General features: G+C 40.4%; 1 protein-coding gene across 2 annotated transcripts in view; it reads right to left on the reverse strand.

Moving 5' to 3' along the window:
• The window catches only part of PRKCZ (protein kinase C zeta), a 218,872-nt gene that overhangs the window by 190,662 nt on the left and 13,085 nt on the right, over positions 1–15,125 (reverse strand). For both annotated transcript variants that reach the window (XM_031963008.1, XM_031963007.1), the window contains one exon: positions 2,951–3,072. In XM_031963008.1, the coding sequence (XP_031818868.1) occupies positions 2,951–3,072 (122 nt within the window). The remainder of the gene's footprint in view (positions 1–2,950; positions 3,073–15,125) is intronic.

The following is a 15,125-nucleotide window of genomic DNA, read 5'->3' on the forward strand; positions in this document are numbered from 1 at the left end:
AAATGCTGATGTGATGAACATTCTTCTTAACAAGCAGGTGACTCAAGACAATTGCTAGTCCTGGGATGGAAAATGCCAACTGTATCCAGAACTATGGAGACTGAATGTGGATGGAAATGTAGTGTTTTTCACCTTTTCTTGTTTGTTTAGTTTGTTCTTCTATTCCTCATGGATTTTTCCTTTTAGTCTTCTTTTTCTTGTACAACATGACAAATATGGAAATATGTTTAAAAGGATTGCATATGTTTAACCTATATCAGATTGGTTGCTATCTTGGGGAGGGAAGAAGGAAAGGAGGGAGAAAAATTTGGAACACGAGGTCTTATCAAAATGAACATTAAAAATTATTTTTACATAATTTAGAAAAAATACTATTTACATATTTATGAGAAAGAGACAGAAACAGAGGGGGCAGGGGGGAAAGAGGAAGAGGCAAAGAGGAAAAAAGAGGGAGAGGAAGGGACCCATAGAGAGAAGCAGACAGAGAAAGAGAGAAGAGATAGACAAAGAAAAAGAGAAAGGTGAGAGAAAGAAAGAGGAGAGAAAAGAAAGAAAAAGGGAGAGACAGACAGAAAGAGAGAGTAAGAAATTAGAAAGAGAGAAGAGACAGAGACAGAGAGAGAGAAGAGAGAGATGGGGGGCGGGGAGGAAGAGAAAAGAGAGAAGAGAAAGAGAGAGACAGAAAAGAGAGAGAGAAAGGAGAGGAGAGGGGGGGACAGAGAGACAGACAGACAGAGGTTCCATGTAAGGAAAATCTTCCTAAGTACGAAAGCTCTCTCTGAATGCAATGGGCTGCTTTGAGAGGCACTGAGCTTTCTCTGCCTGGAGGTCACCCAAAGCACCATAGATGCTTTACAGATGGGAAAGCTGAGGCAGGTAGTGGGTTAGTGACTTGAGCAGGGTCACACAGCTAGTTAGTATCTATTGTCCTGATCTGAACTGGGGCCCCAACATTCTATGGTCTGTGCCAGCTAGGGACCCTGGGATGCTTTGTCAGGTAAGCTGATTCTTGCCCAGGTAAGTGCTGGCACAGGTAATTTCTTAAATCCTTTCCAGCTCAGGGATTTTGATTCTGTGCAAAATGGAACAGGCTGGTCTAGTTGGTGGGGAATTCCCCATCACCAGAGGTCAGTCAGGGTTAGGGTCCCCTGCGGGGACGGGATGACCCTTGATCCCCTGCTAACTGGGAGATTCCATGATTGACAGACAAGTGACCAGCCAGGGGAGTAGGTAGTAATAGGAGCATGAAGGTGGTCTACACGGACTAGAAAAGAAAAGCTTCAGATAATAAGAACCTGGTGTGGTCTCCAGTACCACTTGGCCAATGGGAGATTCCCAACACTTCTCAGTCAATGGGAAACTCCCAACACTTCCCAAATGGTTCCACCCCCAGTAAGGCTTAGGGACAAGCCCCTTTCCCATCTACCCTTGTGCGGATGTCACAGATCCAAGTTACCAAGCAACCTTCTATTATTAATTCAGCTTTTACAAGAAGACTGTGGTGGGAGAGATTGTGCTAAAGAGTCCCCATCTTGGTGATCTACTGTAAAAATTAAACAACTTCATGTGGCAACTTAACAGAAATCTTCCAAGTGAAAGAAGCCCTGGGAGCCAGACTCCCACCCCTCACAGAACAAAAATCTCCTCTACAAAAGTGACTGAAAATTGAGCAGGTAGGATCAACTTGCCCATGATTCCTCCGGTCAACTCGTGCTCGATCATCTTTAACAATAATACCAAAGCACTTTGCACATACTCTGATTTGATCCTCACGACAACCTGGAAAGATAGGTGCTGGTATTATCCCCTTTTTTACAGATGGAGAAACTGAGGCAAGCACAGTTTTTTTTTTTTTTTAATGACTTGCCCAAGGCAATTTCTGAGGCTGGATTTGAATTCAGATCTTCCAGTCTCTAGATCAAGAGAGGATCTGAAAGAAGCAAGTCCATGTGTTTTTCTGCCATCGGCATCCAGAGGGAGAATTACGGAGGCTGAATATGGATTGAAACACAGTATTTTCATTTTTTATCTATTTTTTTCTTTCTCATGATTTTTTCCCTTTTGGTCTGATTTTTTTTGCACAACATGACAAATATGGAAATAGGTTTAAAAGGGCTGCACATATTAAATATCAGATTGCTTAATGTCTTAGGGAGAGGTGAGGTAAGGGAGGGAAGGAGAAAAACAGTCTTACAAAAATGAAAGTTGCAAACTACTTTTAGGGGCAGCTAAATGGTGCAGTGGATAGCGCACCAGCCTTTAAAAAAAAAAAAAAAAAAAAAAAAGGAAGGAAGAAAGGAAAGAAGGAAGGAAGGGAGGGAGGGAAGAAGGGGAGCAAGGAAGGAAGGAAGAGAAATCTTTACATATATTTGCAAAATAAAATGCTATTCCAGGGTCCAGAGGAGGATGAAATGGAATACTGTTTGTAAAGAAAGGGCTGGGGCAGCTAGGTGGCACAGTGGATAGAGCATTGTCTCTGAAGTCAGGAGTTCAAATCTGACCTCAGACAGTTAACACTTCCTGGCTGTGTGACCCTGGGCAAGTCACTTAACCCCAATTGCCTCAGTAAAATAAAAAGTGCTTTACAAACTTTAAAGTCATAAAACAATTCCAGATGCTGTTACTGTTATCACCACAAGCTCTGCAGACCTTAAAGCCCTATACAATTGTGAGCCGATTATTAAGCCAGAAGATCAGAAACTTAGAGATAAAAGAACTTTAGAAATCATTTAATCCAATCCTCTCATTTTATAAAGGAAGAAACAGACCAGGACATGTGACTTGTCCAAGGTCACACAACTAGATAGCAGAGAAACTGGAATCTGAACTCATGCGTTGCTACTATTAGCCAAGTAACACTCTTCACCCATCTATCCCAGAAAGCAGAGTTGACATTTTAGGAGAGAACAGCTGCAAACAAGGTCTCAGAGCAAAAGGAATAAGGACAAACCTTCATCATCGATCCACTTAAGGGTGATCGGCTGTTGCTGGTGTAAACTGCACATTTCTCTCACTTCTTCACAGAGTTCATCATAGGTCATGGATGAATCCAGGTGGGTTATAAGCATATCCCTGAGAGAGAGAGGAAAAGTAGACATTTGGAATAAAAGAATATTCTTCACTTGAGAGTTGCCTTTTCCTCGAGTCAAAACATCCTGAACACCTTCCAGTAGGCCTTTTTGTGATTATGAGGTGTTAACCCCAAACCCAAATATTTATTATGACAACAGTTATTTCCCCATGCCCCTTTCTGGAGACATCTAATGTTTCCTATGAACGCTACCAGAAGGAACACAGTGTTTTAGAAATTTATGGACAATGGACAACCTGTTCCTCCACACCGCTCCATGCTGTGTGCTATTTACTACCAGGCTCATTTTATAGATGGGGGCAACTGCAGCCCAGAACAGCGGTATATTGGAACAGGTGCCACACTAACAGGAAGGCCATGGTTTTGAAGTCTGCAGGTCCCCATTTTTGCCCTTAAAACAAGGAGCTCCTAGAGGGCTGGGACTGTGTTTGCCTTTCTTGGCATTTGCTGTATTTAGCACAGTAGCTGTTAACTGGTTGACATGAACTCCTTGCTTCCTAACTTAGATGAAATTCAACAGATTGGCTAACCACTTGGCGAGTCTCATTTTCCTTATCTCTAAATGGGTGCATTGCTTACAGGATCTTTTCATCACCAGATAAGATGATGAAAGTAAGAGGAGAAAAACAATAAACCCAATGACTAAAATGACATAAATGGAATTTTTTTTTAAATGAACAGTAGGTAATTGTGATGACTAAGGCTGGCCCTGGATAAAGAAACTCCTTCTTCTCAAGCACTGGCTAATCCACTCATGGGCTGGAAGGAATCTTGGGCTGTCCAATCCACCCCCTTCATTTTATAGAAGAGGTGAGGACCTGTATTCAGTGACAGATACAAGGGATGACTGTCACAAGGAAGGGAGAGAGAGAGGAAATGATTATATGCATATGACAGAATGCTATTGCAATGTGGGAAAATGATGAAAGGGACAGGTGACAGAAACTCGGAGAGACATGGAAATGAAGTGAGCTAATGATCGGAGCTAATAATATTGATAATAATAAGAGGCATTTACACAGCATTTATTGGATGTCAGGCACTGCACTTGACAAATCTTATCTCTTTTGATAAGAGTTTCCACTCTAGAAAGATACAAACTGTTCATAGATAATAGCTCTTTCTCTGGACCTCGCTGATTTTCTCATGTGATTCTCATAACTACCAGAAAGGGAGATGCTCTTATCTCCATTTTATGATGGAAGAAACTGGGACAAATAGGGCAAGAGACTTGACCAGGGTCACACAGCTACGAAATGTCTCAAGCTGGATTTGAACTGAGAACTTCCTGAATCTGGACTCAATGCTCTATTCATTGCACTACTTAGATGCCTCAAGAGATATACAAACTACTCAAGACAAATCAGACAACCAAGAGATCACAATGATTTCTGAAATCTCATATTGAAACATGCTCTCCAGCCTCTGGGAGAGAATAAAAGGAAAGGAAGCAACATTCATTAAACATCCACTATGTGCCATGACAACTAGCTGGAGCAACAGAGTGCAGACTTAGAGTCAGAAAGAATTGAGTTCAAATCCAGCTAGCTGTGTGATCCTGGGCAAATCACTTATTCCTGTTTGCCTCAATTTCCCCATCTATAAAATGAGTTGGATGAGCAAAACATTCTAGTATCTTTACCAAGAAAAAGGGATCACAGAGTCAGGGACATGACTGAAAAATGACTAAACAACATGTCAAGGAACTGGAAACTGCATAAATGCCCATCAGTTGGAGAATGGCTGAATAAGTTACGGTAAATGAATGTAATGGAATATTAACATTCTATAAGGTAGGAGCAGCAGGATTTCAGAAAGGCCTAGAGAGACTTACACAAACTATTGTTAAATGAAGTGAGCAGAAGCGTGAGTACATAGTACACAGCAACAACAAGATTATGTGATGATCAGTTCTAACATAAGGGGCTCTTTTCAACACTGAGGTGATTCAGGCCAGTTCCAATGGACTAGTGATGGAGAGAGACGTCTGCACCCATAGAGAGTTCTATGGCCACTGAGTGTGGAACACAACATAGTATTTTCGCCTTTTTTGCTATTGTTTGGTTGCTTTTTTTTTCTTTCTCACTTTTTCCTTTTGGATCTGATTTTTCTGGTGCAGCATGATAAATGTAGAAATATGTTTAGAAGAATTGCACATGTTTAACCTATATTGGATTACCTGCTGTCTAAGGGAGGAGGAAGGGGGACAGAGAGGGAGGGAGACAAAATTGGAACACAAGGTTTTGCAAGGATGAATGCTGAAAACTATCTTTGCATGTGTTTTGAAAACAAAAAACTATTATTAACAATTTTAAAAATAGCAACACAAGCAATAATAACAGCTTTTAAAACAACAACAATATGCCAGACATCATGTCAAGTATTTTACAAATCCTATCTCCTTTCATCCTCCCAATATCCCTGTAAGGTAAGTACTGCTTTTATGTCTCTTTTACAGATAGAAAATGAAGGCAAGTTAAATGATTTGTCCATGGTCATTCAGCTGAGAAGTGTCTGAGGACTTCCCAATTCCTCTATCCACCAACCCACCTAGCTAGCTGCCACTCAATTGGACACAGGGTGCAGACTGAGACATATGTTTTTTGGATATGGTAAATGCTCAATTTTTTTTCTCAACCATGCATATTTGAATAACTTTCTTTTCCTTTTTTTAATGGATGGGAGAAGAGAAAAGTTTTGTTTTTTGTAATTTAAAAAAACAAAGCCAAATTTTCAAAAAACTCCATCAGATTTGGCAACAGGCCTCTAATTTGTAGCTTTGGGGCAGAGGCCAGTTACACTCTTCCTCACTTTTGCAGTCTACAAATCTGGAGAACTCAAAAAAATCTCAGGTACCAGAGAATCATTCCTATAAGAGATGGCTGGAGCCAAATAATAACCCTAGGACACAAAGGCTTGGTTTTGCATAGGATCTGTTTCATCAAAGGGAAGAGCAATCCCAGGGAGGAAATTCCCTTCCTACTGGAGGCTGACTGGTGCACAGACACTAAGGTTCAGAAAAAGACTTCAAATCTAAAGTTCTGGCCACCAAAGGCTTCACCCTAAGGACCATGGATCTGTCTAAAGATCACTATACCTAGAGTCAGGAAAACTGGAGCTCAAATCCAGACTGGGACCCTGGGATTGTTGGTCTCAAGTTTCCTCAACTATAAAGGGGGAAGAATAATAATACCTTCCTTTCTCAGGGTTGTTGTAAGGATCACATAAGGTATATATATATTTTTTGTGTGTGTAAAGTAAATATTATATAGGGGGAGGGAGGGAGGGAGAGAAAGAGAGAGAGAGAGAGAGAGAGAGAGAGAGAGAGAGAGAGAGAGAGAGAGAGAGAGAGAGATTGATTTTAGTATAATGCTTGTTCTTCTGTAGATGCTATATAAATGTTTATTCCCCCAACTTCTCTGACTTGAAACTAAAACTTTCCACAAACATTATCTCCCCTTTTACAAAGAACAAGGAATTACTTTTCTCCAGTGTTGTGTACACAGTAGGTATTTATATCAATGTCTCATTCATTTTCATTTCTAGTTCAGCTCTTTATCCACAACCCCCACCCACTGAGCATCTCATTAATCCCACTTAACAGAGGAGAAAATGAAGGTTTTGATAGGTCAGTTTCTTCCAGAGTAAAAAGGATTTAAAGGGCAAGTCAGTGAAGAGAGATTAAAGTCTTTTGGCCCCAGAGGATAGAACCCCTGAATCATGAGAGGAAAGTGAAAAAAGGCAAGGTTGGCCAGAGTCAGAAAACCCTTCCTAACAGGGAGAGCTGCCCCAAAGCAGACTGGGCTACCCCAAAGCAGAGTAGGCTGCTCTAGGAAACCATTCCTTTCTGTTCCACTGAAAGGTATTCAGGAGGAGAATATTTTCAGATAATACTGGAAATTCCTGGGGTCAAACAATAGGTTGAGCCCAGTTTCTTAAACTGGCTCCGTTTTGTTTTAATATTTTGAGAACTGCAAACATTAGCCTTTGCAAAACCTTGTGTTCCAGTTTCCCCTCTCCCTTCTCCAACCCCCCCCCCAGATGGCAAGTAGTCCAATATATGTTAAACATGGTACAAATATGTTAAATCCAACATATGCATACCTATTTGTAACAATTATCTTGCTGTACAAGAAAAATCAAATCAAACCAGAAAATTAAATGATGAAGAAAATAAAATGCTAGCAAATAACAATAAGAGAGAATGCTATGCTGTGAACTGAGTGAATCACACTCAGTTCCCACAATCCTCTCTCTGGGTGTAGATGGCTCTTGATGACAAGACTATCAGAACTGCTCTGAATTATCTCATTGTTAAAGAGAGCCGTGTACATCAGAATTGATCATCATATAATATTGCTGTTGCCATGTACAATGATTTGAGAATTGTATTTCAATCGAATTGGTTTCCTTTGCAATCCTATGCATTGTTTTATAAATTTATAATCATGATTCTGAAAAAGGGCCTAACCTTTTACCAAATCATCCAAGGAACCCCAGACACAAAAAGGTGAAAGAATCGTGGGCTAGGTGGACCCCAAAGTTCCTTCCATCCCTCATATTCTGAGTTCAAATCTGACCTCAGCTACTTTCCAGCTATGTGATCTAAGTCTGTTTGCCTCAATTTCCCCATCTGTCAAATGAACTGGAGAAGGAAATGGCAAAAACACTCTAGTATCTCTGCCAAGAAAACCCCAAAGATCACAGAGTTGGATGTGACTAAAATACAATAATGAAAATGAGATGAGGAGCCAGATCCCTCCTTGCTCTAAATTCAACCTCCTCAATGATTTAACTGACAAGCAGCCAATCAGAAATTGAATCCAGACTCCTTCTTACCCTGACTCCATCCAGTATTCTACCTATTAAATTGTCTTTCCAATAATTCACCACTTATCTGGCACTGACCGTGTTCCATGTTCTGTGATGGGCTATATTCCGTTGGGACATCTTAAACAATTAGAATGTATCTTTTGTACTGAAAGATTCCTCCCAATTCCCCATTTATTCCAAGTAGAAATGAAAGAACATCAGTGCTGTGTGCAGGCTTGGATCGACCCCCTAGTGGCTAAGCATCCCACTGCCCTCACACCTCAGCATCAAGGAATATGGCCCATCAATGATCCGCATTCAGGATCCAAGTTAAGGGGGGGAAGAAGGGGAAATAGGATGGGGAAAGTCATTGGCGTGTAGGTGATCAGCCATCCTCCTCCATCTCAGCGCTTCAAATGAATTTCTGAGCCATAAGCAGTGCTCTTTATTCAGAGGTGCCAGCTGTAAATGGAAGGTCAAGGAGTGTGATCAGCTAATCCCTACCCAGGTTCTTAATAGGCCATGAATGGGATAGAAAGCCACATCAAGGGTAAAGAGACAGAACCGACAAGGGATTAAGTCTGAGTCAGTATGTCTGCTTAAATGTCTGGGAGGAGAATCATAATATCACAGTCTTAAAACTGGAAGGGAGCCCAGAGAGCTCAGGAGGGCCAAGCTCTCTCCTTCCACCAATGGGGAAACTAAGGCCCGGGGGTCTGCCGAGGTTACAAAGAAGCAGAGTTGAGAAGCCTGATCTTCTCCCAACTCCCTTCCCCTCCTCTCCATCCCCCCACCTGCCTGGCCCAGAGGATCCCAAACCAAAAAGGAAACAGTAGCCATTCTCTCAGGGTAGAGATAGTAAGTATACTGTGAGAAAATACAAAGTATATACAAAGTGATTTCAAAAAAAGGAAAGGGGTGAAATCAGGCTTCTAGGAGAAGGTGGTCAGTAAATGGTGCTTTGAAGGAAGCTGGGGATGGGGAGTGAGGTGGGGAAGAACCTTCCAGGCAAGAGGATGTCCTGGATGGAGAAGAGGATCCCACCCGGGAGGGAACAGGATGGAGAGGCATCATAAGCCATGAAGGGAAGGGACAGTTTGCTTTCTGCTTTTCTTTTTGCTGCCATTAATTTGAGTCTTTCCTAAATTTCCAGAAACATTCACGAAGCCAAGCATTGTGCTGGCTCCCTACATTCTACCACAGGGAGGTTGCTCTTAGTTCTCGAAGTTCTCAAGAAGAACCAAAATGACATCAGTATGTCAGAATTGAATTACATTGTGTCCGATCAAGCAAACCAACAGGAGCTCAGAATGCTGGGACACAAAGGAACACTTTTTTGCATCTCATGTTACTTCTGAGCTAATTTAATTCTGTTTTGCTCATAGAGCACAGCACCTTCTCTGATGAGGGCACGCCATGCTGGGCTAGTCCTTTGCCAGGATCTCCCTTGTGGGGAACACCAATATGGAAACGTACAAAGTAAAAGCAAAATTTCAGGTTAGGAGCTAAAGGGATTTTCCAAAGTATTGATCTGACTAGTCCACTAGACAAATCCCAGCAGCTCCTTAGTGTTCTGAGGACCAAATAGAAACTCTTTTATTTCAAAGCCCCTCATTCCAACCTAGATTACTACCCTTTAGACCACTGATCTAGCCAAGCTCGTCTTTTATCTGTTGCTCACATGTAACACTCATCTCCCACCTCCGTGCCTTTGAATTGGTTCTCCCTCTATGTCTAGAATACCCTCTTCTTACTTCTTCACCTCATAATCTCTTTTCCTTTCTGCACCATTTTCTACACAACTATTTCCTTATTCCCCTATAGTCCCTTCCAAATTACCTCAGATTTAACAATTTTATATGTATTCATCTTTATTCACACAGTATTTATGTTTGTTGTATTTATATGAAGTACTTGAGGGCAGGGACAGTTTCATTCTTTGTACTTATTCCTAATACCAGGTCCACAGAAGGAAAAGGGATAGGAACAAACTTTTATTCTATGCCTTTTGTTGTTCAGCCATTTAGGTCATGTTCAACTCTGTAACTTCATCTGGGGGCTTTTCCTGGCAGAGATATTTAAGTGGTTTGATATTTCCCTCTCCGACTCATTTTATACATGAGGAAACTGAGGCAAACAGATAAGTGACTTGTACACAGTCACATAATTAGTAAGAGTCTGAGGCCAGATTTGAACTTGGTAATCGTTCCACCTAGCAAACATAATACTGGAATACTTGGAAATACTGGAGGTAAATTTGGAGAGAACAGGCAAGAAAGTACCAAAATAGACAAAGAGGTTTTGTGTCTTTATTTAGATGCATAATTCCATCAGAGAAGGTGCTGTGTTTATGAGCAAAGCAGAATTGAACTAATGAAGAAATGAGAGATGCACAAAGAGAACCCACCCTAAATGTTCCTAGTAACTATCTGTGCCCAACCTGTGACAGAGCATCCTGAGCTCCTATTGGTCTGATCAGCCACAGTAACTCCGCTCTAATATAGTGGTGTTATTTTAATCCTTTCTGAGAGTGAAGAACAACAAACCAACCGACCAATTCCATCAAAGTAAGGGAAGGAAAAATCCCTTCTTTAAAAGTTTTAACAGCCATGGGGGTAGAGTAACTAGCCTATGTCAATCAAGATTTATTAAGCACCACCTACATTCTACAAATATAGAGGCAAAGGGCAGTCCCTCCCTTGAAGTAGCTTACCATTTAATTGGGGAAAGATTAAATGCAAACAAGTATATTCAAAGCAGGCTACATTCAGGATAAGCAGGAGATAATTAACAGGGGAAAGGCACTAGAATTAAAAGCTGGTGGGGAAAGAAGCTTCTGGCAGAAGGTGAGATTTTAATTCAAATTCAAAGGAAGCCAGAGAGGTCAGGGGACACAGAGGAGGAAAAGTATTCCAGGTACCCAACCAATCAATATATATGTGAGAGAGAGGACTAGAATACAAATTCTCCTGACCCAGGTCAACCCTATGTCAAATCACATCTAACAGTGATGACTTTGTTCTGTCATGTCCAACCTGTCCTGATCCCATTTGGTGTTTTCTTGGTAGAGATACTAGAGTTTTACCATTTTCTTTTCTAACTCATTTAAAACTGAGGCAAACAGGGAAACTGACTCAGCCAGGAAATATCTGAGGTTCTTTTAACAGTGAGGGCCCTCCAAAAGGAGAGTGAGCTGCCTCAGATTATCAGTTGCTTAGAAGTCTTTAGGCAAAGGTCAGAGGTCTACTTGACTGCTCTGATGAAGAGAAATCTCACCTGTTCATGTGTATACTAACATATATCTCAACTTCAAGACTTTAAAGTTATAGGATGTTGGAAAGTCCAGAGACCTTAAAAAAGAAATGAAAATCTAAGCACTGAGTGATCTAAGTCAGTCAGATCTAAGCTAGGCCATCGCCTAGCACAATAACCCCAAAAATACAAGGAAGAACCATGTTATCACCTCCTACTAAAAGATCATTTGATAAAACTGAAAAGGCCTTAGCACAATACCTAATATACAGTAAGCTTATATAAATGTTAGCTATTATTATTAGTCTGTTCACATCTGCCATTTACAGTTGACAAGAGTGCTATTCAAGTCACATATATGTATGTATGTTTGTATCTATATAGTTATCACTTCTACCTCACAACTTTCTCTTGCTATATCTTGAGTCCACATAAAAAATTAAGTGGATACTAGGTCTATATCCCAAAGAGATCATAAAGGAAGGAAAAGCACCCACATGGACAAAAATGTTTATATCATCTCTTTTTATGGTAGCAAGGAATTGGAAATTGGGTGGATGCCTATCAGAGAATGGTTGAATAAGTTATTCAATAAGTTGAATAAGCCTGGAAAGACTTACATGAACTGATGCTAAGTGAAATGAGCAGAAAAAGATCATTGTATATTTCAACAACAAAACTATATGATGATTAATTCCAACGGAAGTGGTTCTCTTCAACAATGAGATGATTCAGACCAGTTCCAATGATCTTGTGATGGAGAGCCATCTACACCTAGAGAGAGGACTGTGGGAACTGAATGTAGATCACAACATAGCATTTTCACTCTTTTTGTTGTTGTTTGCTTGCATTTTATTTTGCTTCTCTTTTTTTGTTTCTGGTTTGATTTGATTTTTCTTGTGCAGTAAAATACATCTTATAAAGATGTACACATACATTGGATTTAACATATATTTCTACCATGTTTAACATATATTGGACTACTTGCCATCTAGGAGAGGGCATGGAGGAAGGTGGGGGAGAGGGGAGGAGGGACTGAAACACAAGGTTTTGCAAGGGCTTATATTGAAGGATTGTCCACGCATTTGTTTTGAAAAATAAAAAGCTTTAATAAAGGGGAAAAAACCATCTGTGTAACAGAGAACATGAAACTGATTACCAGAAACTATGACTAAATAAAGGCCAATGGGAAAAGCAATCAGGAATGGGGATTCACACTCATGTAGGAGAATTAGGTGCTGAGATAATTGTAACCTCTGTAGTACCAGGCAATGGAGAATCAGAGGAAAATTGTATGTCAGGACAGGATATACAAAGTTATGCTTTGACACTCTGAAGATGTACCTTTTTTTGGATACCCCTTTTTGCAAGATAATGAATATAAATCTTGTCCGGGCTTCATCATCTAGTCCGCAGAGCTCTTAGTATTTGTCTCTTAAACAATAACAGCAAAATTATGTGATGATCAATAATAACAAGACTTAGGTCTTCTCACCAATGCAGTTATTCAACAAAATTCCAATGAGCTTGGGATGGGAAATGGCATATGCATCCAGAAAAAGAACTATGGAGATTGAAAAATACTATTTTCGCTTTGTTTTTTTTCTTCTTGGTTTTTCCCTTTTGTTTTCTTTCCCAACAAAAATATGGAAATATGTTTAAAATGATTGTATATCTATAATCTGTATCAGATTGTTGTCTTAGAGAAATTGGAACTCAAAATCTTACAAAAATAAATGTTGAAAACTGTCTTCAATGTAATTCGAAAAATAAAATACTATTAAGTAAAAAGAAAATTAAGTGGCAATTTGGGGGGAGTTTTATGGAAGCCACAGACAACATAGACTCCATGACCAAATATTTAAGCCAAGTTTTACTATAAGGTACAATAAAGTTCCTAAAAGAAAAGAAAAAAAATTCAGATTTCTTCTCTGGTATAAAGGGAAGGCCAAAAAAGAAAATTTTAATGCAATTTTTCATTGTTGGAAAACCTAATGCTTGAAATGTAAGCACAGAGCTGGATCTACAGAACTGTAAGACTTTCTAGTGGCTCTTATACTTCTTCCCTACAGTCTAACCCTTTCTCTCTCAGAGCACCATGAAAATATGCTCAATAGGCATTCTGCAGTTCTCCTGCCCTCCTCTTTCCCCAGAAGGCCACTTTTCTTTTAGGGCAAGAACTGCCAGAAATGGAGCCCTTCAGGAAGAAGCCAAGCCCCAAGCTCTTTCCAATTCCATAACCATTAAGCACCTACTACCTACAGAGGTGTTAAACAGTGGTTAAAGAGTCAACTTGAGAGCTAGAAAAATTGATTCAAACTCTGAAATAATAATAGTTTATGATCCTGGGGGGGAAAAAAAATCACAAATTCTTGGGCCAGTCAGGCAACTCCCTGAGACTATATAAATTGCAGAGCAGGGGAAGAGGAAGCTTCCTCATTCCTAGTTCCTCCAACCAGAAACTAAGGGCTTCGGGCCAAATCTAGCTGCTGCCTAATTTAGTACTGCCCAGGAGCAGTACAATATAACTTGATCTATCTTTATTTGAAAATGTGAAAAATATTCTCAGCTAGCGAGCAGTATAAAAGCAACCCCCCTACTCTATATACTTAAGATATCACAGGCTTAAACCTCATCCCACTGCTTGCTCCACTTGCTCTCAGGTCTGACATCTATCCTCCCTCCATTCAGCTATCAAAGTAAAGTTCCTAAAACTCAAGTCTGCCATATCACATCCCCTCCCTTTCTTTCCCTTTCCTCCAACTGGAGTGGCTACCCCTATTATCTTCAGGATCAAATATAAAATTGTTTAGCATTGAAGGCCCTTCACAACCTGTGCACTTTCTCTACCTTTCTAGTCTTAATGATGAGGTCTTGACTAACTAGGTGGGGTTGGTAGAGAGCCTGAAATACAGATAAAATTGCTCCCTGAGGCAAGCAGAGAAAGGCACTGATGAGGGTCAGCTTGACCTTATAGTCCCAACCTCTGTGGAAGTCGTGGTCCTTTCTATGTCCAGACAGAAATCCAAGGTAAGGCCAACTCCTGAGGTTAAATTCCCTTATTAATTAGTCCACGGCCCATGCCATCTTTGCTGAATCCCTTTTGATCCATGTGCCACAGCACTCTGCCTCTTAGATTCTTTTTCTTCCCCCTTCCCCATTGCCTCATGGTGGCTTTCTCCTAATAACTAACACTTTTAGGGTGCTAAACTCCTCTGTGGATTTAGCCTGCCAGTTAAGAGCACACTCCAACCTCATGGGGTATTATTCCCTTTCTCCTGGTTAATTGTGAGTTCCACTAGGGAACTCGTCCTTTCCGCTGTTAATTGTTATGTTCTTCCAACACTACTTCATATTTCCCATCCCCGGTGTCTATTATATCCCTTCATTTTGTCTGCAACCTAGTCCCCTAAATTACCTTTTGCCAAAGAGAATAGCCATTGTGAATTCTTCCCATAACCGAATCCCAACACTTGCTGCTGAACTCCAAAATCTGGAACTAGGAATTGCTACCTCAAACACATCATTCTTATACCTTACCAGGTGCTCTCCCATCAAGAAACGCTGCCCTCCTAGCCATTGCTCAGACAAGACCTTCTATCTCCCAATGAGATTGTCTTTCATTTATTAAGTATATACCTTGTTTCATAATAACAAAAGCTAGCAATTATATAGTACCAACTATGTGTGAAATACTGTGCTAAGCACTTCCCAAATCTTATCTCACTTGATCTTCACAACAATCCTGGGAGGTAGATGCTATCAGTATCCCCACTTTACAGTTAAGGAAACTGAGGTAGACAGAGTAACTTGCCCAGCATCACACCACTAGTAAGTGTCTGAGTACGGAATTGAACTCCAGGTCTTCCACTAATGTATGTTTGCAAACTGTCTGATGGGATTTCAGCTGATTTTAGTTGACTGCCAGACTGAGGCATTGGGAAGATCACTTTGACAACTGAGTGGAAGA

The sequence above is a fragment of the Sarcophilus harrisii genome, chromosome 3 (assembly GCF_902635505.1).
Source record: "Sarcophilus harrisii chromosome 3, mSarHar1.11, whole genome shotgun sequence".
Lineage (NCBI taxonomy): Eukaryota > Metazoa > Chordata > Mammalia > Dasyuromorphia > Dasyuridae > Sarcophilus > Sarcophilus harrisii.